The sequence below is a fragment of the Papio anubis genome, chromosome 13 (assembly GCF_008728515.1).
Source record: "Papio anubis isolate 15944 chromosome 13, Panubis1.0, whole genome shotgun sequence".
NCBI classification, from domain to species: Eukaryota; Metazoa; Chordata; class Mammalia; order Primates; family Cercopithecidae; genus Papio; species Papio anubis.
In genome coordinates, this window is record NC_044988.1 from 19,146,378 (window position 1) to 19,173,698 (window position 27,321).

Below are 27,321 nucleotides of genomic sequence, written 5' to 3' on the forward strand. Positions count from 1 at the left end.
AGCTGCACCTCAGCCCTTCCCGCAGCTCAGGACCGTCCCTTTCTGAACCAAGTGTTTCAAATTTTTCCTGCCAGACCGGCGCTTAGCACAGGGCCTGGCACGTGGCAGGTGGGCCACACAAATGGTAGTCAGTAGTCCCTTCAAACTTAAGCTGAAAATATGAAACACTGAGGAGCGGCACATGGTTTTCCCCAGTCTGAAAGCCCCTCTCCTTGAGAAGGTGCTAAAGGCTCCACGTGTACTCAGTAAAAGCCGAGGGCACAGGAGCAGAGGTTGCCCAGGGAAGACACCATCTCCCTTGAGCAGAGAGTCTGGAGGTCAGCGGCCAACCATGCCCTCTCCAGAGGTGTGAATCAAAGGTCCTCTACAGGAATTGCACAAAAATGTATTGGGAGTCAATGCTCAGCTAAGATCTGGGGTGGGGATACCCAGCTGCTTCCTCCTTTATTAACAGGGGGGGAGATGACGGGGTCTGGAAAATGCTCTAACAGCCAGCAGCTTGTCACACGGAAGCCCCCTATACCAACTGGCTCATTCACTGCCTCAAGTGGGACCCAAGGCCTGGGTGCGGTGGTTCATGCCAGCTCATGTTGGCAAAAGCCAACACTGGGCTGCCCAGAGGGGCCTCAGGCAGGGAGCAGACAGCATCCACAAACATCCAACAACCTCTCCTGAAGCCTCCCCAGCCTGCCTCCCCACAGCCCTGGGAAGAAAGAGCAAGAGTGGCTGCTGGCAGAAAGGGAAGGCAGAGGGGAAGAGAAAACAGTCCCTGAGAAATCCACAGCCTTAGCGCTAGCTCTCTGGCTAACGTCCAAGAAGTCAGAGGGACAAAAGAGAAAGAAGAGAGAAAATAAGAGATGGGAATGAGGGCTTCCTGAAGTCTACTGTGGCCTCAGCCTATTTTCATGGATCACAATAATCCTCGGGTTAGAGATACCATCATCCCATTTTCCAGATGAGGAAACTGAGGCTCAGAGAGCTTAACTTGCCTCAAGTCATCTGGTGAGCAGCTTAAAGCCAGGACTCCAACTCCAGCCTGTCTGACTCCAAGAGTGCAAGCTCTTCCCACAAGTATCCAGACCCTCTGCTTTGCCAGGGGCTGCAGGGCCCCAGTCACTAGCTCCCCTGCAAGTGGGACTGCAGGGCTATCACCACACACCAGTCACAGTGGCCAAGTCCAGCACACAGCACACACGCATGTGGGTGTGCATTCCCGACACGAGGCTGCCCAGCCCTCTCTGTTCAGCAGATGCTCTACAACTCCCACTTCACTTCCAACTGCTCCTCTCCCACACCTGCAGCCTGCTCACCCCCTACCTCTACACAGAACCTACCTCCACACAGAAGCACAGAAACACACCCTGCCATGTGACTGAATCCCAGCAGCGTCACCCTGTGCCAGGTCACCAACAATACTTCCAGGTGACCAAGCTTCGCTTTTGCCTGCAGCTCTGTGTTATCCCAGGGTTTCAGGGCTGACCTGGGCCCTTGCTGCACTGTGGATTTGGTTTCTCTAAATCCAAAGTGCAGCAAGGGCCCATGTCAGGTTCACCGTCCTAGCCAGACCTCAGTACCGGCGCCTGAACCCCTAGCTGGCTGCTGCGCTCACACTCGCCCCCCCATGCTCTCTGGCTTTCTTAATGAATCTGAGCAGGCGAGTCTAGCAGAAAGCTCACCCACTTTCAGGGGCTGCCTGGAGCCAGTACCCCTAACCTGACTCTATGAAGCCTCAACAAGAGGCAGACAAATCAGAAGCAAGCAGGCTGTCCTGAAGACTGAAGACATCCCTGGGGTAGGAGGTCCTGCCCTCCTCTCCCACCCAGTCCTCTGCACAGCACTGATGTCTAGCCCCTGTGACTCTACTTAACACAAGACCCTTGTGGCTTCCAGTTCTTTATTAACCCATGTTCAACTCCCATACAATCTAAAATCTTGAGCCGGGCGCGGTGGCTCACGCCTGTAATCCCAGCACTTTGGGAGGCCGAGGCGGGCGGATCACGAGGTCAGGATATCGAGATCACAGTGAAACCCCGTCTCTACTAAAAATACAAAAAATTAGCCGGGCGCGGTGGTGGGCGCCTGTAGTCCCAGCTACTCGGGAGGCTGAGCCAGGAGAATGGCGTGAACCCGGGAGGTGGAGCTTGCAGTGAGCCGAGATCGCACCACTGCACTCCAGCCTGGGCCACAGAACTAGACTCCCTCTCAAAAAAAAAAGAAAACACAAGGGCTCTAAAATGCTTATGCAGGCCGGGCGTGGTGGCTCAAGCCTGTAATCCCAGCACTTTGGGAGGCTGAGACGGGCGGATCACGAGGTCAGGAGATCGAGACCATCCTGGCTAACATGGTGAAACCCCGTCTCTACTAAAAAAAAAATAAAAAAACTAGCCGGGCGAGGTGGTGGGTGCCTGTAGTCCCAGCTACTTGGGAGGCTGAGGCAGGAGAATGGCATAAACCCGGGAGGCGGAGCTTGCAGTGAGCTGAGATCCGGCCACTGCACTCCAGCCTGGGCGACAGAGCAAGACTCCGTCTCAAAAAATAAATAAATAAAATAAAATAAAATAAAATGCTTATGCAGCTTACAGCATGGTCTCAATTCTTCACACTACCAGTGTGACATTTTTAACAGATTTGTGCCTTCATTTCTAAAATGCCACCTGTAAACACACAGGATAGGGTTCCTAACTCTGCCTATTAAATGATTAAATAAATCGAGGTATGTCCATTCTACAGGACACCATATATATTTTAAAACAAAAGAAGGGCCAATCCCAACACTTTGGGAGGTCAGTGTGGGAGAATAGCTTGAGGCCAGGAGTTTGAGACCAGCCTGGACAACATATTGAGACCCCGTCACCCTAAGTTTTTTTTTTTTTTTAATGTAGCCAGGCATGGTGGCACTTGCCTGTAGTCCTAGCTACTCAGGAGGCTGAGGTGGGAGGATCACTTGAGCCCAGGAGTTTGCGGTTACTGAGAGCTATGATCACACTGCTGCACTCCAGCCTGGGCACCAGAGCAAGGCCCTGTCTCTAACAAAAATAAAATTTTAAAGTAAAAAATAAAAATAGGCATTTCCGCTGACATAGCAGAATGCCAATGTCTATTGTGGAGTGGAAAAATAGAATTCAGAGGCCGGGCGCGGTGGCTCAAGCCTGTAATCCCAGCACTTTAAAGTAAAAAATAAAATAGGTATTTCCGGCCGGGATACAGCAGAATGCCAATGTCTATTGTGGAGTGGAAAAATAGAATTCAGAACAATTTGTATGGTAAAGTTCAAGTTCCATTTGCATGATTAAATATATGACTGCATATTTGCATATGCCCAGTTAAGGGTGTGTTAGGATGCAAAGCAAGCAGTGAATAGTGGATACCCTGGTGACTCCGACCACTTGCAATTCTTTGCTGAGAGTATGTTACTGTTTGTTTGTTTGTTTGTTTTTTGAGGCGGAGTTTTGTTGTCACCCAGGCCGGAGTGCAGTGACACGATCTCGGCTCACGCAACCTCCGCCTACCAGGTTCAAGCGATTCTCCTGCCTCAGCCTCCAGAATAGCTAGGACTACAGGTGCACACCACCACCCCTGGCTAATTTTTGTATTTTTAGTAGAGACAGGGTTTCACCATGTTGGCCAGGCTGGTCTCAAACTCCTGACCTCAGGTAATCTGCCCACCTCAGCCTCCTAAAGTGCTGGGATTACAGGCATGAGCCACTGCACCCAGCCTAAGAGTATGTTGTTACTGTTATAAATTTTTTTAAGCAATACGAAATAGTCCCTGTGCACCAGGACTTAGAAAAGGACACCAGAAAGTCCCCCGGAAAACTCTCCCTGGCTATTCTAAGACTCCAGCTCTGCAGATGAGCTTCTGAAGTTGATGTTATGGCACAGTTTTCTCAGGAATCGGTGAATGTAACCACTGAGTTGAGCACTTTTCCCAGAGGAAAGCTCCCAAAGCTGGCTCCACTACACACCCCACTGTGGATTCCAGGATTCCAGGCGTCTCCATCCCACTGGGAGAAGGTAGTCTGGGACCAGTGAAGTCCTCCAAACAGGCTCACAGACTTAATTTGCATGCTCCCATTCTTTTATTTATTTATTATTATTATTTTTGAGATGGAGTTTTGCTCTTGTTGCCCAGGCTGGAGTGCGATGGCACAATCTCAGCTCACCGCGACTTCTGCCTCCTGGATTCAAGCGATTCTCCTGCCTCAGCCTCCTGAGTAGCTTGGATTACAGGCATGTGCCACCACGCCTGGCTATTTTTTGTATTTTTAGTAGAGACGGGGTTTGTCCATGTTAGTCAGGGTGGTCTTGAACTCCCGATCTCAGGTGATCCACCTGCCTCGGCTTCCCAAAGTGCTGGGATTACAGATGTGACCCACCGTGCCCGGCCTGTTCCCATTCTTTTAAGAGGTGGCCTAAAATTAATGGTCTATTTGTTTTGTATTTTTATTAGTTACTTCACCTCATATTGCAGCTAAAACAAATGTACACTTGTGTATTCAGTTAGTCACGGTAAGTAAAAAGTATTTTGTGTGGTCAGAAGGGAAGTTTAGGGACCTTTTCTTCTATCCACTAATTGGGGTTAGTGTGTTCTACTGAAGGGTTAAAGAGAACAGCAGCATGTCCTTTATTCCACTCCAGTTCATCGCTCAGGGCTACAGAGCAACGATTTGAAGGCAGTTTTATCCAGCACAATTGAATCAAAGTTCCCAGGGCCTATGGTCATTAGACTCAGGGGGGAAAAAAAAAACATGGCTTCTTTTCGAAAGTAAGGCCGTTTCAAGAACTCTAGTGTGTGATACAAAGTTCTGAAGGGTTCCAGGTACCCCATCAGCCTCACATCACGGACTGAGGAGGGCATTTTGCACACATCTTGATGTCTCCATTTGTAGCTTGTTCTCATTGGGTGAGCTAGGATTTTCTAACTTGCATGTTTTTTTTTTGTTTGTTTGTTTTTGTTGTTGTTGTTTTGAGATGGAGTCTCGCTCTGTCACCCAGGCTGGAGGGCAGTGGCATGATCTCGGCTCACTGCAACCTCTGCCTCCCGGGTTCAAGGGATTCTCCTGCCTCAGCCTCCTGAGTAGCTGGGACTACAGGTGCCTGTCACCATGCCCAGCTAATTTTTGTATTTTTGGTAGAGATGGGGTTTCACCATGTTGGTCCAGCTGGTCTCGAACTCCTGACCTCATGATCCACCCACCTCAGCCTCCCAAAGTGCTGGGATTACAGGCATGAGCCATCGTGCCCGGCCTAACCTTGCATTTTTAAGTACTGCAAATGAACTCCATTTAAAGTCATGGATTTATGGTTAATCTTCAAACATACAGAATTAGACAGAACATTTTTTTTTTTTCTTATGGGGTAAAAAGAAAGCAAAGCAACTTCCAGGGAGTATCTTGGAGTCAGAATCCATTACTTAAGTATCTTTTATCTTCTCTATTTACAAATTCTCATCATATTATTAACAATCCTGACTGGCCCTGAGATGGTCTCAATGAACACTGTTCTGATCTGTCTAGGGGAGAAACTTGGCCCCTTTTCTGCCCTTGTTTCTGCCTCTGTCCTTCCTCCGGCAGGAAAGCTCTGGAAGGGGAGTTCCTGCCCTCCCCCTCATCCCCACCCACAGTGGGCCAGAGGAGCCCAACCACTGGTCAAGCACAGGGGGCGGCAGGGGAGTCACCCTATGAGAAACTCTCTTCCAGGACAACTTTCTGTGTCTCCAGGTCTGACTCCAGCCATCTTCATCTCCCATTAGAAAGACTGGCCTGCTTTCCCACCGTTCCCACTAATGGTTTCTCCCCCTAATATTAACAAACAGCATGTGCTAATGTGCTCATTCCTTTCTTTTTTTTTTTTGAGACGGAATCTCACTCTGTTGCCCAGGCTGGAGTGCAGTGGTGCGATCTCGGCTTGCTGCAACCTCCGCCTCCTGGGTTCAAGCAATTCTCCTGTCTCAGCCTCCCGAGTAGCTGGGACTACAGGCGCCCACCACCACAGCTGGCTAACTTTTTGTATCTTTTAGTGGAGATGGGGTTTCACTGCGTTAGCCAGAATGGTCTGGATCTCCTGACCTCGTGACCCACCTGCCTTGGCTTCCCAAAGTGCTGGGATTACAGGTGTGAGCCATCGCGCCCAGTCGTGTTCATTCCTTTTTTTAAAAATGCTCTTCGAGGTAACCCTTGGAGAAGGTACCACGGGGTGACTGTCTGCCCTGCCCCAAGCTGTACCCTGATCACAACTTGCTGGCCTACAGGCTGTGGGACAGTTCAGGGACAGCACTCCTTCCCTGCCCCCTCCCACCTTCTCACTTCTGAAACGGGTGATGGTCTTGGGCTCCTCTGAAAGCCTCCTCTAGCTGCAAGGCAGGCCCTGGCCCCATCTCCAAACAGGTAAGGACAGCCTCCTCTCCCTCCACCTGCCATGTGCAGCCTGGCACCTCGGCCCCTTCTCCAGGAGGCCAGCACTTGAGGTTCCCAACTGCACCCTCACCACTCAGCCCGCCCAGTTCTTGTGTCCCAGTTGGCCATATATATATATGTATATATATACACACACACATGCATATAAATAAATGTGTGTGTATATATACAAATAAAATATATGTATATCCCAACTCATTTAATCTTCACAGCAACCCAATGAAAGGGGTACTATTATTACTTCTGGAACCTACTACACAGACATGTTAAGTGACTTGCCTAAGGTCACACAGCTAGTAAATACTAGACTCTCTTAGGCAACTGTAAATCTTAAGAGTCATGAAGATTTTCTCAAAATACCCAAGTTTGGGAGTTACAGGATCCTGAGGCAGGGCAACCTTGCTCTCCCTGAAGTGCCGCAACGCAGCCCCCACTCAGCGAATGAGAGCCAGGCTAAGAGGACCCCTCCAGATTAAGCTGAAAACCAGAAAGATGTTGGCTGGGCGCGGTGGCGCATGCCCATAATCCCAATGGTTTAGGAGGTTGAAGCCAGCGGATCACCAGAGGTCAGGAGTTCAAGAGCAGCCTGGCCAACATGGTGAAACCCCGTCTCTACTAAAAGTACAAAAATTAGCTGGGCGTGGTGGCACGCACCTGTAATCCCAGCTACTCGGGAGGCTGAGGCAGAAGAATTGCTTGAACCTGGGAGGCAGAGGTTGCAGTGAGCCGAGATCATGCCACTGCACTCAAGCCTGGCGACAGAGCGAGACTCCGTCTCAAAAACAAAAACAAACAAACAAAAATCCCTGAAAGGTGTTTAAGCCAGTATGTTCTCTGTCAGGCAGCCAGCTTCCCGCAGGCCCAGCAGAGAAAGAAATGAAAGCAGGGGAGGCACAGCCTTTGAAAGTTCTTCTCCAAAGCTGCACTGGCTGTTTGAGATGCAGGCCACAGCACCTCATGTATAGAGAGCTTTTGGGTTAATGGTGAACCACCAGGTCCTGGATTACCAAGACCAAACAAAAACCAACATCCCCAAAAAAGAGCAAGAGGAAAAGCTGATCAAATAGTAAAGAGAGGGTACAGAGGGAGAGGTGAGCTGGGCAGAGAATCTGATAAGATATCTGGGGCATTTGGTCACCGGCTGCTGGAAACATGCTTTACTTTATTTTACTTATTTATTTAGAGATGGAGTCTCCCTCTGTCACCCAGGCTGGAGTGCAATGGTGCCATGTCGGCTCACCGCAACCTCTGCCTCCCCAGCTCAAGCGATTCTCCTGCCTCAGCCTCCTGAGTAGCTGGGATTATAGGCGTGTGCTACCACGCCTGGATAATTTTGTATTTTTGGTAGAAACAGGGTTTCACCATGTTGGTCAGGCTGGTCTCTAGCTCCTGACCTCAAGTGGTCCACCCGTCTCGGCCTCCCAAATTGCTAGGATTACAGGCGTGAGCCACCCCGCCCAGCCTTACATGCTTTACTTTAAAATACAACCTCTGCTTTGATGAAAAATAGTGAGACCCTCCCCGGGTCCACAAGACTGACTCCCAGAGTTACCTGAAACATGGAGGCGTGTTGTACAAGGAGCTGTTTGCAGCCTGCACCTTGTATTCCAGGACCGAAGGGCACTCTCGGAGGGCAAACCCCAGCAGGTCATCACGGACAATCACCACGGTGACCCCAGCAGAGCCAACATTCTTCTGGGCACCAGCAAAAATCACACCAAACTTAAAAAGAGAAAGACATGCTGTTTAAGAAGGATTTGGCCATTTTTCATACATGTATGCAAACCTCCCAACTCTTCCCAAAGCACAATTTCTTTAAGGAAATGACTGTATCCTGTGTAGGGAGGAGTTGATGCTCTAAAGCAATCTCCATCTGGATAGCAAACCCACACTCAGAGTTCCAAAGCCTGAGGATGATCTGTCGGTCTGGTCCTCCCCTGGGTGGGGCTAACCCAAGCCCACCACTGCAAGGTCCTGGCACATACTCACATTTGCTCTGCATACCTCCTTTCTATCCCCAAATCAGTCTTTAAAGTGGGGCCTCTAACTCTCCCTAGTAACTAAGAGAAGAAACAGACTTTTTTTTTTTTTTTTTTTGAGACAGAGTCTTGCTCTGGCACCCAGGCTGGAGTGCAGTGGCACGATCTCAGCTCACTGCAACCTCCACCTCCCTGGTTCAAGCGATTCTCCTGCCTCAGCCTGCCAAGTAGCTGGGATTACAGCGTGCGCCACCATGCCTAGCGAATTTTTGTATTTTTAGTAGAGACGGGGTTTCACCATGTTGGTCAGGGTGGTCTTGAACTCCTGATCTCGTGATCCACCCTCCTTGGTCTCCCAAAGTGTTGGGATTACAGGCGTGAGCCACTGCGCCTGGCCAAAACAGATTTTTTAATCTATTTACATCTGTATAAAAGGACAGTCAGAAGGTGCTGAGAAAGGGACAAGGGACTGCTATGACAAAGAGAAGGGATGGGACAAGCTGCCTGAGGGAGAAGAAATTATAGAAAACAGATGTTTAAAGGTACTTTAGGTAATTCTGTTGTGCAAGATACAAAACCCACTCCCATGACTCTCTCCATGAAACCCTTAGGAAAACCGAGCGTCGGCAGGAAGTTGGGGGTGGGGGAAAGTAATTTATAGTTATTTAAAATTGCCAGTGCCTGGCGATAATGAAAAGCAGACCATAAACCAAATATAGTATATCTAAACAATTATTATTCAGCCTTAAAAAAGAAAGGAAGCTCTGACACACACTACAACATGGACAAACCCTGAAGACATTCTGCTAAGTGCAATAAGCCAGACACGAAAGGACAAATAGTACATGATTCACTTCTAGGAGGTACCTAGAGTAGTCAAATTCACAGACAGAAACTAGAATGGAGGCTGCCAGGGGCTGGAGGGCAGGGAGAGAAGGAGTTAGTGTTTAACGTACAGACTTTCATTTGGTAAGATGTGAAAGTTCTGGAGACGGATGGTGGTGATGTCTGCACAACAATGTGAATGCTCTTACTGCCACTGAACCGTACACTTAAAAATGGTTAAGATGGTACATTTTATATTAAATGGTAAAATTTATTATAAGTATATATTTTCCCAAGTAAAAAGGCAGAATACCACTCAGTCAGTTCAACGGTTGTTCTTAGATTCTTTACCCGCATCGCCCCCTGGGGCATGTACCTAGAGCACGGGTCCCACTGCCCTGCCTTGGTGAGCCACTCAGAAAGAAAACGGTATCCTGTTGACGCTTCCGGAGGTGGGTACCAGGCAAGGGGAAGCTCTCTCACACAGGTCCCCTGGGCTCGGGATAATCTGCATCTGCTCTTGAAGGCAAGTCACTCCCCGTCTGTTGACCAAACAAGTTTCTAAGAACCGCTCTCAAAAGCAGGTAGTTCCCCAAGGACTCAAGTGGGATCCTGTGAGGCAATCATCATCACGAGGCTGGGAACAGCAGGACTCAGGCACTGCAACAGCTGGGGATTCACACCTGGCAGCCTGCTCACTGGCAGCTGCCATGGCTCAGGGGTTCTGCAGGCCCCAAACACCCATGGTTCTTCCCGCTCTTGTGTATATTAAAATGTCCCTGCAGAAACCGAGTCAGTGGGTTCTCCCGACCCTGCCTTTTATACTCTACCTTGGAAACATCCACTGGCTTGGACAGGAAGTTTGAGGACATGTCACAAACCAGTACTGCTCCCTTGACATCGGGTATAAAGTCAAACTCCACACCATGCACTGTCTCATTTGCGCAATAATACACATAGGAGGCATCCGGGTTGAGGTTCCAGGTGCTTGGATCTGGAATTTCTATCACAGAAGACAAGTTTGAGACTTTGCACTTTTCACTCTCCTCTTTTCTTACACAGATGGGAGTCAACCGGGAGACTGACAGGCCTCCCCTAGCAGGGAAAGATCAACTGACTTCAAAGCACTGCACAAGTGAAAGCACCCTCCCAGCCTCATCTTTTGTTACCATCGTTACCAACATCCTGAGAGGACAAGCGATCCAACCTTTTGACTTTTACTGGGAACAAATCATCTTCAAAAATGGCATGGGAGGGTGGGCATGGTAGTATATGCCTATAGTCCTGGCTACTTAGAAGGCTAAGGCAGGAGGATCACTTGAGCCCAGGAGCTGCAGGCTACAGTGTGCTATGACCATGCCTGTGAAGAGCCACTATACTCCAGCCTGGGCAACATACAAAGACTGTGTCTCAGCAAAATAAAATAAAGTAAATTTTTTCAAAAGGCAAAATAAAATAAAGTAAGTTTTTTCAAAAATCTGAGTTTTTACTTGTCACCCAGTATCCATCTACCCTATATCCATTGATGGACTAGTAGCTTCTTATTGGGACCCCAGCCCTCACCCGCTCTCAGCCCATGTAGTTCCAGGGGAGCCAGTGAAACCCACAGCCCAGAGGTAGAATGCAACTCAGGCACGGCCACAGGGACTGATTCAGAATGGGGCACAGGAGACATGAGACTGTTACTGGCAATGCTCCACAAAGGCATTGAAACTTGGGAGAATATAAGGTCAGGAGCAGCTGCAGCCACCTTTCAAGAAAGTGACAGCTTTTTCTGCCTGTGGAGCCACCAGGTCCTGGAGACATTGTTGGGGCCTCTGATCAGGCCACATCTAAAGCCAAACCAGCCCCTGGACTTTTTCAGCTAATTAGCTGAAAAGCTACTACTAACTACTCACTGGCTTCTGCAATAAGAGTATGCATAGGCCAGGCGCAGTGGCTCACGCCTGTAATCCCAGCACTTTGGGAGGCTGAGGCAGGCAGATCACCTGAGGTCAGGAGTTCAAGAGCAGCCTGGTCAACATTGTGAAACCCTGTCTCTGCTAAAAATACAAAAATTAGCCAGGCGTGGTGGCGGGCACCTGTAATCCCAGGTACTCGGGAGGCTGAGGCAGGAGAATTGCCTGAACCTGGGAGGCGGAGGTTGCAGTGAGCTGAGATTATGCCACTGCACTCTAGCCTGGGTGACAGAGCAAAACTCTGTCTAGAAAAAAAATAAAATAAGAGTATGCGTAGGCTCTAGTTTTAGCTAGTACAGCCACCCAATCTAAATGGTAATGAACTAACAACTGCAAGGGCAGAAAAGAACTGAAAACTACAGATTGCCCTGGGTTGGGGTAACCCACCAGTCAGCATTTCACCACCCAGCTCAGCTCCCAGAACTTACTTGTATAACTCCCAAGTTTAGGGTGAACGATATTTATAGTCCCAAACTTCTTGGCTTCTTCTGCGGCCTTAGCTGACCAAGCTCCTGTCACCACATAGTCCGCACATCTTCCTGCTTTCAAGCCAATCAGGTTTAAGGGGACAGCACCAAACTGGCCAGACCCACCTCCTTGCAAAAAAATCACCTTATAGTTGTCTGGAACGGCTCTGGGCAGAAGCACAGGTAACAGTAAATACATAAACTCATGTGGTCAAAGATTAAGAACAAGTGATGCTCTACCAAGTGCTTTACCTTGGGTGGATTTAGTACCAGAAATACGGTAATGTTCCAATACTACTGTGTCTTCCCTAATTCACTCATTTATTTATGCAATCCTTGAACAACTATTTACTGGAGACTGTGTTGAAAGCCTAGGGTGACTGTTGGACCTGCAGGTCTTCTTCCTCTTCCCAGTGACAACAGCGTGATGTTCCTTTAGGAAATTACCCCTCTGCCACTCTCAGTCCACATGGTTCAACCGTGGTCAACCCTGGCTCAAGGGGATGAGCACCTGCCCCAGGCTGGCCAATGGAATTTGGTAAAGTTTGAGACCTTTACTCAAACTTCTTGGTAAGGAAAGCTGTTTCTATTGAGGGAAAGGAGAAACTTGTAGGAGCTGATCCTGCAACCAGTGGTGGCCACACAGTGAAGAGAAGTAGAGCCAGAAGATGTGGGAAAATCACCTTCCTGCAATCATTTAGAAGCACCTAAATCCTCCTGCATTTATCTGTTAGGTGAGATAATACATTTCTTTTTTACTTAAGCCAGTGAGTTGGAGGTCCTATAACTTACAACCAATAATCCTGTGCCATGCACCGTGCTATGAACCAGGTGGATGTTGGGCAGGAGGTTTTGATAATGTTTTAGGCCTGGCCATGAAATCATGTATCTATTACACATCAAAATAAAAAGCAAAATTCTTTGACTCCAGGATGAAAAATTAAGATAACGATGAGAATGGCTACAGGCAGTAGAAATAAGCCCAGCTCCAAAAGGACAAGGCTATGGAAACTGGACCCAAGCCTTTGAGTAAGGTCAGAGCCTGGCAATAGGTGTACAGAAGCCAGATGGTCAGGGAACAGAGCTCCAGCAAAGGTATAGAGGTAAATTAATAAAGGGCAAGGCAACATGGCAGGGTCTTGGGGAATGGGGTGGTAGGTGCGTAAATATCTTGTCCTGAAAGATGCATGACCTACATTCAGTGCTTAGTAGGATAGCAAGCAACCAGCAGGTCTTAGGAGAGTCTAGCCACGAGGTTCTCAGCAGCTGGGAAGACTGATAACCCAAGACAGAGATCCAGGTTCACATTATTCAGATGCAGGGCGGTTAACAAGGCCAAGAATTAGATGGAAGGAAACCAGGCCGAGGTCTAGGTACAGGTATACAAGGTAGGAAGCAGGTTAGGAGAAGAAAAGATAGGCCCTTAAATTGAACTGGGACCCCGGTCAGAGGAAGTTCATAACCATGTGGTCAAATGCCATCTCTCTTAAGGCTAATGTTCCAAATACCCACTCCATGAAGGACAGGATTGTCCTATGAATGTGACATGATACCCAGCAGGCCAACGGATGGGAGAGGCCAAGCAGATGGCTACCAGCTCTGAACATTCACACTGCAATCAGCGTCTGCTCCTCCTCACAGAAATCCCACTCAGCCTGCCCCATCTGAATCACTTTATCAAGCAATTTGAAAAACTTGAAATAATCAGCATAATTCAAATTTTGTTAATGTAATAATGCAAGAATGGGTCCTAACATATTAGTGATTATCCCTGATTAGTTGGGGTTAAAGTTAATTCCAGTTGAGTTGTGAGCTACAATGTTTTTCCTAAACTTTCATTATTTTTGTGAACAGAAAAAAAAATGGTATGCTTTCAAACTTGCTATATTTGTGGGTTTATGTGAACATGTTTATATAATACATAAAAATCTCTCCTTTAAATAGCAATCTATTTAAGAATAAGGTGTCCTCTGGATAGGAAAGGCAGTGCAGATAACCCAGGAGATTTCGTCTAAGCAGCAGTTCCTAGAGTTCAGAACTCTTACAATTAAAATTAAAGTTAAAAATAAAAGTTAAAAATAAAGTCTCTCCGGAGATTCTGATTCGGCAGGACTAAGTGGTGCCCACCACTCGATTTTTTTTTTTTTTTTTTTTTGAGATGGAGTCTCGTTTTGTCACCCAAGCTGGAGGGCAGTGACGCAGTCTCAGCTCACTGCAACCTCCGCCTCCCTGGTTCAAGCAATTCTTCTGCCTCAGCCTCCTGAATAGCTGGGATTACACGTGTGTGCCACCAGGCCTAGCTAATTTTTTTTTTTTTTTTAGTAGATGGGGTTTCACCGTGGTAGCCAGGATGGTCTTGGTCTCCTGACCTCGTGATCCACCCGCCTCAGCCTCCCAAAGTGCTGGGATTACAGGCGTGAGCCACTGTGCCTGGCCCCACTTGAATTTTTTAATACTCCACCCTAACCAGGTGACTCTGACAGATGGTATGAAACTCAAACTTTGAGAACAACTGAACTAGTTTATAGTCAATTATGCTGACAAAGATGATCATTTCTTCGTCATTTTTATCTCTTTCATGCCAGTTTAACTGCCACAGTGCTGAAAATTCTTCCTTAGATACAGTGACTTCAAATCTTTGGAAATATCACATAAAATAAAAACAAAAACATATAAACACAGAATGGGGAACAAGTAAAAAGCATTATGTACTAATAGTGAGTTGGAGAGAATCTTAAAAGGATTCTTTTAAATTATGAAATATTCTGAACAAACAATAGAGTGTAGAAGATAATGGAAGACATCTGGGTTTAGGAAGTATCTAACAAAAGTAACAGAATTTGGTCTTTTTTAAACTTACAGCAATTCCCGCACAAGAGTCTCTGTATTGTTAATAATCTTGGCAAAATCTGATGACCTGTGACTCATTTCTGTGAAAGGAAAGATAAACAACAACAAAAAAAATGCCAGTTCAAAACCAAGTGAACAGAAATACCTATGATATTTGCAAGTAAACAACAATACAGGGAAATTTCAGTTATTCTGCATTCAAATTGTGGGCCAAGGCTCACTTAGTTTAGGGGACCATCCACACTGATTTTCAAATTGTAAACATTTAGCTTCATCGTCATGGCAGAAGGATTTTTCAAGTGGTACATTCATTGAGCAAGCTATTTGTTAATTCATCACTCCATGATGCTCTCTGTGATTCTTCTTACAATCTCTTTCTCACAAACAGGAATCCATGTCCAACAGTTGCCCTTTAGGTCTAGAGCACAAAATTCCACGCTGTGATCTCACTTCACAGAAATCTAAGTATATGTCCCAAACCAACAGGAACAAAATTGAACAGAAATAAGCAATACAGTTAACCCTATGGTCTCTTAATACCATGCAGTCTTCAGAACTACCAAAAATAAAAGAAAATAAGTTTTGGAATGCAGAGGTCCTCTTCCCCAAAAATATAGGGGAAACTTAATTAGATTATCAATGTGCGAGGTTCTCATAAAAGGCTTGTGTACTTTTAAACTTTAATGAGGTTGTATTTAAGTACAATAAAAACTGTAAATTGAATGTAAAGCAATATTATAAATGTTTGGAGGCAATATTATGCAAATATACAGTATCTTCTGATCCTAGATCCTATAATTAGCAAAAACCAATTATGACAGGGTAAACTGAGATGTCAGAGCCTCTCACCAGCATTTATGCTATTTTCAAAATGGTTTCTATCAAACATGCAACCCAAGCTATTAAACTTTAAAAATGTATCTGTAAAGGCCTATAGGAAGACTCTATAGGCCCTGTAATTCTATATTTGATGCATTTAAATTAGTTCCCCTTGGGCCAGGGCTCAGTGGCTCAAGCCTGTAATTTCAAAACTTTGGGAGGCCAATGTGGGAGAATTGCTTGAGGCCATGAGTTTGAGATCAGCCTGGGCCACAAAGTGAGATCCCATCTCATGGGATCTTTAAAAAATATTTTAAACATTTTTTTAAAATTAGCCTGGTACGGTGACATGTACCTATAGTCCTAGCTACTCAGGAGGCTGAGGCAGGAGGGTCACTTGAGCCCAGGAGTTGAAGGCTGCAGTGAACTATGATCACGCCATTGTACTCCAGCCTGGGTGACAGAGGAGGACTATGCCTCTTAAAAAAAAAAAAAAAGTTTCCTTTGAAACCTGGACATTCACATAATTCAAAAGTAAATCTTACCAAGAACACTAATGCCAACTCCTTTGTAGTCTAATAACTCCTTTTGCATCTCTAACAACACCTAGAAAAAAAAAAAAAGGAAAATAAGGTTATTTCAATATGCTCTACACGGCTTTCCCTCCACACATACAAACCTGAGGAGGGGACGAGGAAGGGTCTACAGGGAGGTCCCCAGGCATCCATCCCCACCCACAGCCAGTCCCCTTCCTCCCCATGTCCACAAAGCCAGCGATGATGCAACTTACACACAAGGTAAGCATGAAATTAGGCAATGTGACTGATGTTGATACACTTTTTCCAAAGTCCTGAATTTACCAATTCCCTAGAAAATGTCCCCTTCGCAAATCTCATTCACCACTCTCCTAAAGCTAAAGTACAGAATGCATAAAGTTCTGGGTTAAAGGGACAACAATAAAAACAATTATGTCCAGATTATACAGGTAACTCAATTTTCTGATGTCTTTTGGTCTAAGGTGCTAGACTGGGAAGCGTGGGGTGGGCAGGAAGAAGGAAGAGCCTGCTGTGAATAAGATTTGTCCCAGGGTGCTGCAACAAGACTGGCACAATGTTTATAGTCATTGAGTCTCAGAGATGAGTCCTTGGAGGTTCATTACACTACTTTTATCTTTGTGTATGTGAGGAATCCCATAATAAAAAATAAAGAGAAAAAGAAAAGCTTTAAAAATGAACATAAAATAAGTGCAAAAGCAACCAGACAGAGAAGGTCTACAAATAGGAGGCACTTTTTTTTAAGATGCTTGCTAAAGAGGGCATCATTAAAACACAGCTATAACTTAAACTGGATTGCAACTTGACTCAAAAAACAGTATTTTAACAATAAAGAATTAGACAAGGCCGGGCGCGGTGGCTCACACCTGTAATCCTAGCCCTTTGGGAGGCCAAGGTGGGCAGATCACGAGGTCAAGAGATTGAGACCATCCTGGCCAACATGGTGAAACCCCGTCTCTACTAAAAATACAAAAATTAGCTGGGCATGGTGGTGGGCGCATGTAATCCCAGCTACTACTGAGGCAGAAGAATCGCTGGAACCTGGGAGGTGGAGGTTTCAGTGAGCTGAGATCACGCCACTGCACTCCAGCCTCATGACACAGCGAGACTCTGTCTCCAAAAAAAAAAGAGTTAGATTTAAAAAAAGACTGCCTTGACGACTGGGTCTAAGAATGTGTTATTGTTTTCTGAAATGCTGGATGCTTGTTAACACTAGCTGATCAAATAAATCAGAGTGAATCTTTTCTTTTAGTAAAGAGAAACATTCATCTGTGAATAATCTTTGAACTTGCTCTGAGGCTGTATCTTTCTTATAGACAGCATTCGTTGAAAACAGTTCTATAAAAGTTTATAACCAAAATAATTACAAAGAGTTTTAAAGACTCCCTCAAAAATTACACCTTCCTAATCCAATCGGTTTTTTTTTTTTTTTCCAGTTGAAGAATGCATTTCTCTTGTGGATCACAACCAATTTTTCTTTTGCTGTTGTTAAGAGACAGGGTTTTGCTCTGTCACCCAGCCTGGAATGCAGTGGGACAATCAGTTCACTACAGCCTCAAACTCCTGGGCTCAAGAGATCCTCCCACCTTAGCCTCCTGAGTTGCTTGGATTACAGGCGTGCGCCACCACACCCAGCTCACGACTAACTTTTTTAATGAAACAGAAGGGACTAGAGCAGGATAGAATACAAAATAGTGTATGTCACAGGTAATTAGGCTACTCATCATTTCATAAGGCATTTACTTTTGTTACAATTCAATGTGTATACTTTGTCATTTTGTAAACACGTTTTTCACTGTAGTTTACAAAAAAAGTTTGTAGTTTCAAAAAAAGTTTGAAAGCTTCTCTAATCTTTACAATTCAAGGAAACACATAAAAAGCAACATCTGCCCGCCCTTGGCCCTCCTTACCTCCCAGGTTACACGCAATCCAAGGACAAAAATCCTCCCAGAAAAATTAATAATAAATAATTGTATTACTGATGACAATTGCCATTACAATTATAGCAATAAATTAATAACGAATTACCTACGGAACAAATACTGGGAACACTCCAAAGCATGGGGGGGAGGGTTGAAGGAGGAGGCTACAGGAAACATTTCTACAGCTGGAGCAGGGAATCTCGCCTAAAATGAACTGTAATCACTGAGAAAAAATAAGCCCTGTCCTCTCAGCTACTGTGAGCGCTGCCCCTAGAAAAGCAAGACGTCCTTTCCCCTTTAAAATTGGATTCTCTCTTCTTACCACAGCACAGAGGAGGCTCTGTCCCGGGGAGATTTCTACTCTGCTCAACAATTGATAATTGTAAAATACTTGGCTATGCCCCATGCTGCTCCAACATATTATCAGCTCTACCCTGGTTAGCAAAATAAAAATCTAACAGCAGCGGCAGCCGCCTGACAATGAGCTCAAGGCACATCAGAGACTTTGCCTTCTTCACTGCGGGTGGGGCTGGGGACGGTGGGTTTGGCGGGGGAGGGGAGGAGCCAGGCTGGGGCCTGGGAAGGCAGAGAGTGAGTTCCACTAGCAAGATCTGATTGTGGCCCGGGGGAGAATTCAATCATTCGGTTTACTCCAGAACCAAATGAACAGATAATTGGGTTAAGCAGCCCAAAGCCCACCAGAGTTCGAACACTCGAACGCCTTTAGGGGACAAGCAGGTTAAAAAAAGGAGAGGGGTGGGGAGAAAGGCTTTAGGAAAGGGTAGGTTCTATGGGGGACAAGGAGGGGAAAGTTGGACTGAAGGTTTTCAAATTTACATTTCTGAAAAGCAGTGCTCCTAAGTGCTGGCTAAAGCAAACACTGGTGTAGGGGGTAGGGGGGCACCCACACGCGGACCTTTAAGTTTGCAATCCCTTTCAGCTAAGGTGATCCACTGCAATACGCAAAACCTGTCATCGGTTCATTCCCATTCATCACTCATTCACACTATGTCCATTCATGCATCCGCTCGGGCATCACACTGCCCGGGCTCGCCGCACAGCTGCGCGAGGCGAACGCAGAGATCAGAGCTTTTTCTCTTCCGCCCCGCCCCAGCCCCCGGCCCTGCCCTGCCCAGGAGATGGCACAGCCCGGGAGTCTGCAGGTGCGCGGCACCGGCGGGGCAGCAGGCCCCGGCCAGCTGAGTCGGGCACTGCCTCGCATCAGCAGTCAGGGCCAGGGGCAGCTGCACCGGCACGCCTCGCCGAGCTTCCTCACCAACTGCATTCTTGCCGAAGCCCGCCTGCCAGAGCTGCTGATCCCGCCGTGCATGCTGATGTAAAGCGCCTAGGGGACTCAAGGCGGGGAGCGAGAATCCGAGTGCCACACGCAGGGATGCAAACCCACCCGCGCGCGTGCTCCCGCCTGAACCTCACTCCCGGCGCCCGCTCGCGGGGACTTACTGAGTGCGGCAGCTTGGCGGGACCAGGCCCAAAGTTGACCACCTGCCTCGGGGCGTCCATGGTGCGGCGGCTAGGGCGGCGAGTCAGCCAAGGAGGACCGAACGCGTGAACGGCTAGCGTTCACGACCGCCGCGGTGAGAGTCTGCAGCCGGCTCCGCACCCCTGCCCTGTTCCAGAGCCGAGTCGGCGCCCCATTGGCCCGCGCTGTCGCAGGCCCTGCGCTGATTGGTTCGCGCGAAGGAGCTCGCATCCCCATTGGTCGTGCTTCTGAACCGAGTCCGACAGTTGCTCCTCCTCGCGTTTACTGTTTCAACCCCCATTTTTGATCAATGCAAGGAGCGCGCGAGATTGCGCCAGCCAGCAGAGCCGGCTCGGCTGCGCGCCCGCCCGAGGATTGTGGGCGGCGGGAAGAGGCTGCCCCTGCCAACCTGCCGTCGCCCCTTGAGCCCTCAATCAGGCCTCAAGGGTTCAGTCCTCCAACCCCAAAGGACTCCAGCTCCTCTCTCTTGGCCGAGCAGATTTGTCGCCCCCATCCACCCACCTCTCCACCACCAGCCCCCAGTTTGGGCTGTGATGTATTTGTTCCAGAACCAGAAGTCACTAATCTACCGAACTTTTCTAAGCACCCCCACGGGCGTCAGATACCCTAGTGAAGAGAGAGGACCCCCCAAGGTTGGAAGCGCAGGATGAAGAAGGGCCGGGGGTGGGTGGATAAGGTTCTTTGTATTTGCACGTGAGTCCCGAGTTCCTGCAGGATTAAAGAACAGAGGTGGCCAAGGACGCAGGGAGGAGCGATAGCCTGGGAAGCGTGGATGTCCGCCAGGCAAGCCCTTTAAAGTCGCTGATTCTCCATTTCCTCCTTTGTGAAACGAGTGAGCTGGAACCCTGCGACAGCTCTCAGGTTGCGCCCGCGCTGACAAGCTGTGAGTTTAGAAACGTGAGGAGATAACAACAAGAACGCGATACCCCTAGGGCGCTGCAGCCCAAACCAGAGGAAGGTGGCCCCTAGCCAGGCCAGGCGCACGGCCAGAGCTGCTCAAACTTTTCCACAGAAGTGACCTTCTCAAAAGAACTCCAGTGGAGACCCCATGGGGTTCAGAAACAGAAAACCCTCCCCCTACCCTGCAAGAAAGAAGTTCCTTTGAAGTCTGGAATTTCATCATTTTTAAACTATGAATTTTGCATTCTGTGCCATAATTTAACCTAGTTTCTTTTAATGTAAAAATATTTTCCCAGTCTGAGTAAAATTGATGCGCCAGGAATATACACAGTGCAACTGCCCCGTTTAGAGAAGCCTTGTAATTGGTCAGGGCTTTGGCTTTTGTTTGCTTTTCCTGATGAGAATGTGGGCAGTATGGGGCTGAGAGCAGAGGCACTGCTCTGGATCTGGGAATTGGAGCACAAAGTTTCCAGAAAAAGGCAAAATGAACAAGGCCCCTGCGTTCCTCAGCAACTTCATTAAGAAAACCGCAACAGTGAAGGGAGAATAAGTCTCAGCCCAGAAACTCAGGCATGCAAGAAGCGTCACATATCCATTCTTTTATGTAAATAACTCAGTTATTTTTACATTATATATTAGAAAATATTTTTACATTATATATTAGTAGCTGCCCCTAGCAGCTAATCTACTGGGGAGTAAGGGAGTCAGCATTCATCCTTCCTGGAGTTAGTTCCTAACACCAGGGATTTACACAGTCCCATGTAGTGGGTTGGGAGAAGGGATGGCACATCCATTTGGTCCTCTGTTCCCAAAAAATATGGCTGAGTTGTTTCCACTGCCCAGGCTCATGTGGCTGCTTGGGCTGATGAGCTCCCTGCTACTTCTGTATCCCACTAGGGGCACAGGAATTTGGGGTGGGGTGGCGGTGGCTATTGCCTCATCTGCTAAGACAGTCCCTGCAGCTGTTCCTCCCAGGGGTCCTGCAGTTTCCAAGATGGTATTTCAGGGACACAAGTCACACATACCCTCAGCCTCAGGACCCACTGATCTCTGTTTGTCTTCCTCCTGCCCCGGGGCAATCTCCTTTTCAGTCTAGGGAAAATCTGTCTTTTCCATGTTTTTTCCTCACACTGTGCCCCCAAACACAAATTAAACCAGAGCCACAAACTCAAATGCCTTCAGGGGCCACTCAGGGATGTGAAACAAGTAGTGGGAACTGTGGCAAATTGAGTTCATTTGTCCATTTGCAGCACAGGTGCACGCGGCCACTGCACATTTGTGATTCCCCCATCCGTGGGATAGGGTTGGTGGCAGGAAGTGGCTGCTCAGACCGGCTTCATGTTTCCCAGCTCCCCTTGCATCTAGGTGAGCCACATGACTGGGTCCCCCCAGTGGAATGTGGGCCAAGTGGATGTGTGTCACTTTCAGGCCAGTGCGGTTAAGAAATGGGTGTGCTTCTCCACTTCCTTTTTCCCATTCCACAGGCTGAAAACAAAAAATTCCCTGGCCCCTAAGGACAGTGGAGACACAGCAAAGAGGGAGCCCCAGGTCCCTGAATCACCTGCACCAGACTTGTCGTATGTAAGTGAGAAATCGACTTCTTTTGTGCTATGTCACTGAAATATGAGAGGCGATTTGTTATGGCAGCTCATATTATCCTAATTAATATGCCATCCTAAATGCAACAGCTGAAGTTCAGATCCAGCTGGTTGTTGCCAAGTAGGCAAATAAAGTTGCTTGAGCTATCTTCACATTTTGAAATAAAACCCAGGAACCCAGATTTTTATGTGACATCTCCTCATTTTTAAACATCTACAAATGTAGATTTCAGCAAAACACTGTACAAATCAATATTTTGAGGGGCAAACTCCAGCTTATCTGAGGCCTTCTTTAGCTTACAGGTAACAAGTTCTCCGAAGGACTGTTTATAGTGTTCTGCCCCCAAATTTCCTCTGGTTCAACAAGGAACACTCTCAGCTAAGTGCTTGAATAAAGCAGCAGCAAAGGAGGAAACATAATTTAATCTCAAAATATTATTTTGTCCTTTTTGTCTATTTTGCACTGATCTGTAAAGACAGTCCAGGGGAACCCCTGCATTGCGGGAGGGATCCTCCCCTCTTAGAAGATTCTCATTTAGCAGGTACAAAGAAGCTTCTTTATGAAATACGTATTTTGTAAAAAGGCAGAAATTCAATTTTCACAAGTATTATTCATTGAGTACTTCTATATGTGAAAGATGCTGGGCTCTGCTGCGACTCCCAGTCAGATCCAGCCATCCTGTTTAGAGGAGAGTGAGAAGAGAAGCAGGCAACATTGTTGCGCAGGGGAGAAAATCTATTTGGAATGAGACAAGATTATTTCTGCCGCCCTTTTTGTAGTTGGAGCTAAAGATCCTTTTCCCTTATCATTATTTCCAGAGAACATGAGGAAGGAAAGCTGGGCACGGTGGCTGACACCTATAATCCCAGCACTTTGGGAAGCCTAGGCAGGCGGGTCACTTGAGGTCCGGAGTTTGAGACCAGCCCGGCCAACATGGTGAAACCACGTGTCTACTAAAAAAAAAAAATTAAAAATTAGCCTTGCATGGTGTCTCGCACCCGTAGTCCCAGCACTCAAGAGGCTAAGGGAGGAGAATCGCTGCCCCCAGCTCCAGCAACCACCATTCTACTTCCTGTCTCTATGAATCTGACCACTGTAAGTACCTCTTGTATGCGGAATCATACAGAATGATTGATCCTGGGAGGCGGAGGTTGCAATGAGCCAAGATTGCACCACTGCACTCCAGCCTGGGTGACAGAGTGAGACCCTATTTCAAAAACAAACAACAATTTTAAAAAGTGGGTGAGAGGCAGTAATCATAGTTTATGTAGCAAAAAGAAACCAAAATCCAAAATCCTATTACTTTCTTTATTCTGACCCCAACAGATAGGAGAAGATGTCCATCCTACTCTCTTTACCTCAATTTATTTCCTTACCTACTTTGCTTCATTTTTTTATTGTGATAAAACATGCATAACATAAAATTTACCATTTTCAAGTCTATACAGTTAAGGGGCAGTAAGTACAGTTACATTTTTGTGCAATCGTCACCACCATCCACCACCAGAACCTTTTCATCTTCCCACACTGAAACTCTGTACACATTAAGCTATAACTTCCTCCACTCCCCAGCTCCAGCAACTACCCTTCTACTTCCTGTCTCTATGAAATTGACCACTCTAAGTACCGCCTGTAAGTGGAATCATAAATAATTTGCCCTTTTGTGTGACTGGTTTATTTCACTTAGCATAATGTCTTCAAGGTTTATCCATTGTGCTTCGTATTTTTTTTTTTTTTTTGTAGAGATAGGGGTCTCACTATGTTGCCCAGGATGGTCTCGAATTCCTGCCCTCAAGTGATCCTCCCATCTCGGTCCAACAAAGTCCTGGGATTACAGGCATGAGCCATCGCCTCTCGCCGCATTTTGCTTTATTTTTAAAGATTATTATAGATCTTTAAAAGATCTGCAAGCTTTGCACAAGTGAAATCCCTAAAGAGGTTATTTAAGAGGCATGCTGTCTGTGACTAGTGGGCAGAATTATACGGGGGATGCACACTGCTTCTACTTCTTACATCCCAAAAAGATTCCAAAGTGGAAAAAGCATCAGAATTTATTTTACTTTTTTTTTTTTTTTAAGAGAAAGGAGCACAACTCCTGGCACCATCCCTGTAATGTGTTTACACACTTGTATTCTCCACTCTTAGCCCCGCTGGCTCTGCTCATACGCGAGTGCATTTTTGGGATCAGCACTATTCATGAGGGCTGCCTCACAGAAGGGTTGCACGTGGAAGCCTGAAAACAAGCCACAGATCACTCGTTTCACCACCTGTGCAAAGTCAATACGTGCCTATTTCAGACAACCATCCAGTCTGTTTGAGAATGACTTTTGTAGAGTTGATAATCTGTGGGTTGTTTTGTTCTTTCCTTTTCTTTATGAGGCCAGAGGAAATACTAAGGCAAAACAGAGAGAGAGAGAAAATCCAGGGATGACGGGAGCGGAAGCCAGTTCAGGATGTGAAAAGTCTTGCTTCTTCCTCTTGTTTTTCTCATGCTTCAAACTGAGTGCCAACTCCAAAAAACCACACACACACCCTCCGAGATAAGCAGGGACCTGTCATTTAATTGTATTGTTTGGCTTATGTTTTGTACAGAAAGGCAGCAAAGATTAATTAAAAATAACAAGAATTCAAAACTGCTAGGGGTGAAAGGCATCTCTGTAACCATCAAAACGAACTGGGCAGGGGCAAGGGGAGCAGCTGGCCAGAGGGGAGGGAGCTGGAGGGGAGGGAAGACTGGCTCAGCATGTTGTGGTGTGTGCATCTGAGGCACATCCAAGCAGGTGTGTGTGTGAAGACTTTCTAATGACATAGGAATACACCTCGTATGAAATATCGAAATGAAAGAAAAAGCTGCTTCTCATCAGCACAACAATTAACTATCTCCAAAAACAATTTTTTTAAGCCCCCGTCCTTGGAGTCACAAATTCTACTCAAACTTAGACAATAAATTATGGTCCCAAGTGAGAACATCAACAAATGCATTCAGATTCATTCATTCAACAAATACTGTCATGCGTCGCTTAACAACAGGGATATGTTTTGAGAAATGCATCCTTGGGCGATTTCATCGTTGTGTGAACATCATAGAGTGCACTTATACAAACCTAGATGGCACAGCCTGCACACACCTAGGCTATATGATACAGCCTATTGCTCCTAGACTACAAGCCTATACAGCATGTTACTGTACTGAATACAGTGAAGATTTACTGAATGAAAGAATGAGGTTACATATACTATACCTGTTGTGATAATTCTGCTAAAACAAAGAGAGGTCTGTTCCAAAGTTGATGTCTTCACCCCAGAGACAGAAAACTGCTTACTGTTATGAATTATCATGCACCCCTTTCAGCAAGGTTTCAAAGGAGATTTTATCCTTCCTCATCCTCAAATTCAATCTGTTCTGCTTCCCCACTTTCCTCCGCTCCATCAACTTCTATCTCCATGCTGCCTGCCTCGTCCAAGCTCCCATGATCTCTTCCAGACTCTTGGGCCTGGACTCCTTGCATTGATATCACCACCTTAGAATCCATTCTCCAAACTGCAACCACAGTCAACTTTTGAAAACATACATTAGGTAGATCATGTAGCTCCTCTGCTCAAAGCCCTCTAACAACTTCCCGTTACATTTAGAACAACCGTCAGACTCCTAATGGGCCCACAAGACCCTACTTAGCCTGGTTCTTGGTCTTCTCTTGGCTCAGCCCTTGCTTATTTCTCTGGAAACTCACCAGCCTCTGCAATAGTACTTGTTTGTTGTCCATTTCCACACTAGAACGTAACTTCCCAGAGAAGCTGAGACTGCACCTGCCCTTTTCACTGCTGTATCCCCAGCATCAAGCATATTAGGTGCTTGATAAATATTTCTCGAGTGAATGTACAGGGCAGGAAGAAGGAAATTAATGAAAATGATAACAGTCTGTTGCTGGGTTAATTCTAAAAGAGTGAGGTGAGGATAGGCATAAGACCACCAAAAACCCCTGAAGATCCTGGGATGCCACTCTGCACCCTTTGAGAGCCTATGGTTCCCCAGGCCCATCCTCCCACAAGTCAGTTCTGCTGAGGCTGAAGGCCTCATCGAGTCCTAACATGTCGCCGTGCAATTAGGATTCTAGGTCAGTGTCTTCAATGCTGAGTGAAGCTGCATGTGGGAGCTTTATGGTTTGGCTCTGTGTCCCCACTTAAATCTCATGCTGATTTGTAATTCCCAATATTGGGCGAGGGGCCTGGTGGGAGGTGATTGGATCATGGGGGCAGATTTCCCCCATGCTGTTCTCATGCTAGTGAGTAAGTTCTCATGAGATCGATGGTTTAAAAGTGTGTGGCACTTCCCCCCCCAACACCCACCACTTTGCCATATTAAGACATGCTTGTTTTCCCCTTGCCTTCTGCCATGATTATAAGTTTCCTGAGGCCTCCCAGCCGTGCTTCCTGTACAGCCGATGGAACTGTGCATCAACTAAAACTCTTTTCTTTATAAATTACCCAGTCTCAGGTAGTTCTCAGCAGTGCGAGAATGGATGAATACACCATAGAATTCACCTCCATTCAGCTTGCACTGGATCCAGTCACACTTGCCTGAATTTGCACAGCAACTCAAAGTTCATGGCAAACCGTGGCAAGTTGCAGGTTGTTGAAGGGATGTATTTTGTGGAGGGAGAAGAGTTCATGAGAGAGCCAGGCCCACAGGGTAGCATATGTTTGTTTCTCAAACTCACAGAACTGGAAGGAATCTTGGAGTGTCATCTAGAATCATCTACCAAGGCATTCTGAGAGCCAGTGTCTCCCAGCATTGTCCAGAGGCAGTGGGGAGGAAAAATTACATTGCCCTGTAAATCAGTACAAAGCCATTCCCAGACGACTGCCCAAGGATTTGGGTGGAGGCTTGCAGAACTGAGGAGTGAGATGAAAGAATTTTTAAAGTAATAACATTTATGTTGATTCTGTATATCCCAGCATATTTTAACTTTCATCACCAAATGGAACTCTTAGGTAACATAGAATGACTTGGTGTCCCCAGGCTGGCTCCAATGTCTCCAGTCACTATGCATGGACAGCTGAAGATGATTAATGAATCCTAATCAGGTATATTGACCATGTAGAATTTAGGAACCAAAAGGAACTCTGCAAGCACTCTCAACTGTAAGGTTAGAGATGGAAGAAATTCACCACGTGTGCTTACGACAAATAATGTCAAGAGCACCCACTCTCTTTCAGACAACACAGGGTCATTTTCATGTATCAAAATATAAAGTATTTCCAGTGTGTCTTACATATATTTTGGGGTGTTTGTTATTGAATTATCCAATTTGACTCACAAATCTCAGGAATTTAGGCCAACTCCTTCAATTTCTGGTAAGAAAAATGATGCAAGGAGGTAAAGTGATGCTGCGAGGCTGGGCCAATTCTTCCACCTGTGGCTTCACACATGGACGTCCTGGAACCTACTGACAACATATTTTTCCATTTCATAGAAGGAAAAGCTGAAACCCAAATCAAGGATTTGTCCAGGATCACCAGGAGTCTGTTCT

At 46.5% G+C, this 27,321-nt stretch overlaps 1 protein-coding gene across 3 annotated transcripts in view; it reads right to left on the reverse strand.

Moving 5' to 3' along the window:
- Window positions 1-19,649, reverse strand: part of PSAT1 (phosphoserine aminotransferase 1) — a 33,470-nt gene extending 13,821 nt beyond the window's left edge. The window contains exons 1-6 of one of the 3 annotated variants that reach the window (XM_003919539.5): window positions 19,252-19,649; window positions 15,860-15,920; window positions 14,506-14,575; window positions 11,607-11,812; window positions 10,051-10,223; window positions 7,969-8,138 (exon numbers count right to left, since the gene is read on the reverse strand). In XM_003919539.5, coding sequence (XP_003919588.2) covers window positions 7,969-8,138; window positions 10,051-10,223; window positions 11,607-11,812; window positions 14,506-14,575; window positions 15,860-15,920; window positions 19,252-19,311 — 740 coding nt within the window. In that variant the 5' untranslated portion in view covers window positions 19,312-19,649. Of the gene's footprint in view, window positions 1-7,968; window positions 8,139-10,050; window positions 10,224-11,606; window positions 11,813-14,505; window positions 14,576-15,859; window positions 15,921-18,112; window positions 18,217-19,066; window positions 19,136-19,251 lie in introns of those variants that run through there. The other 2 variants (XM_021927567.2, XM_021927566.2) reach the window with 2 other exon arrangements.
- Between the last annotated feature and the right edge of the window lie 7,672 nt (window positions 19,650-27,321).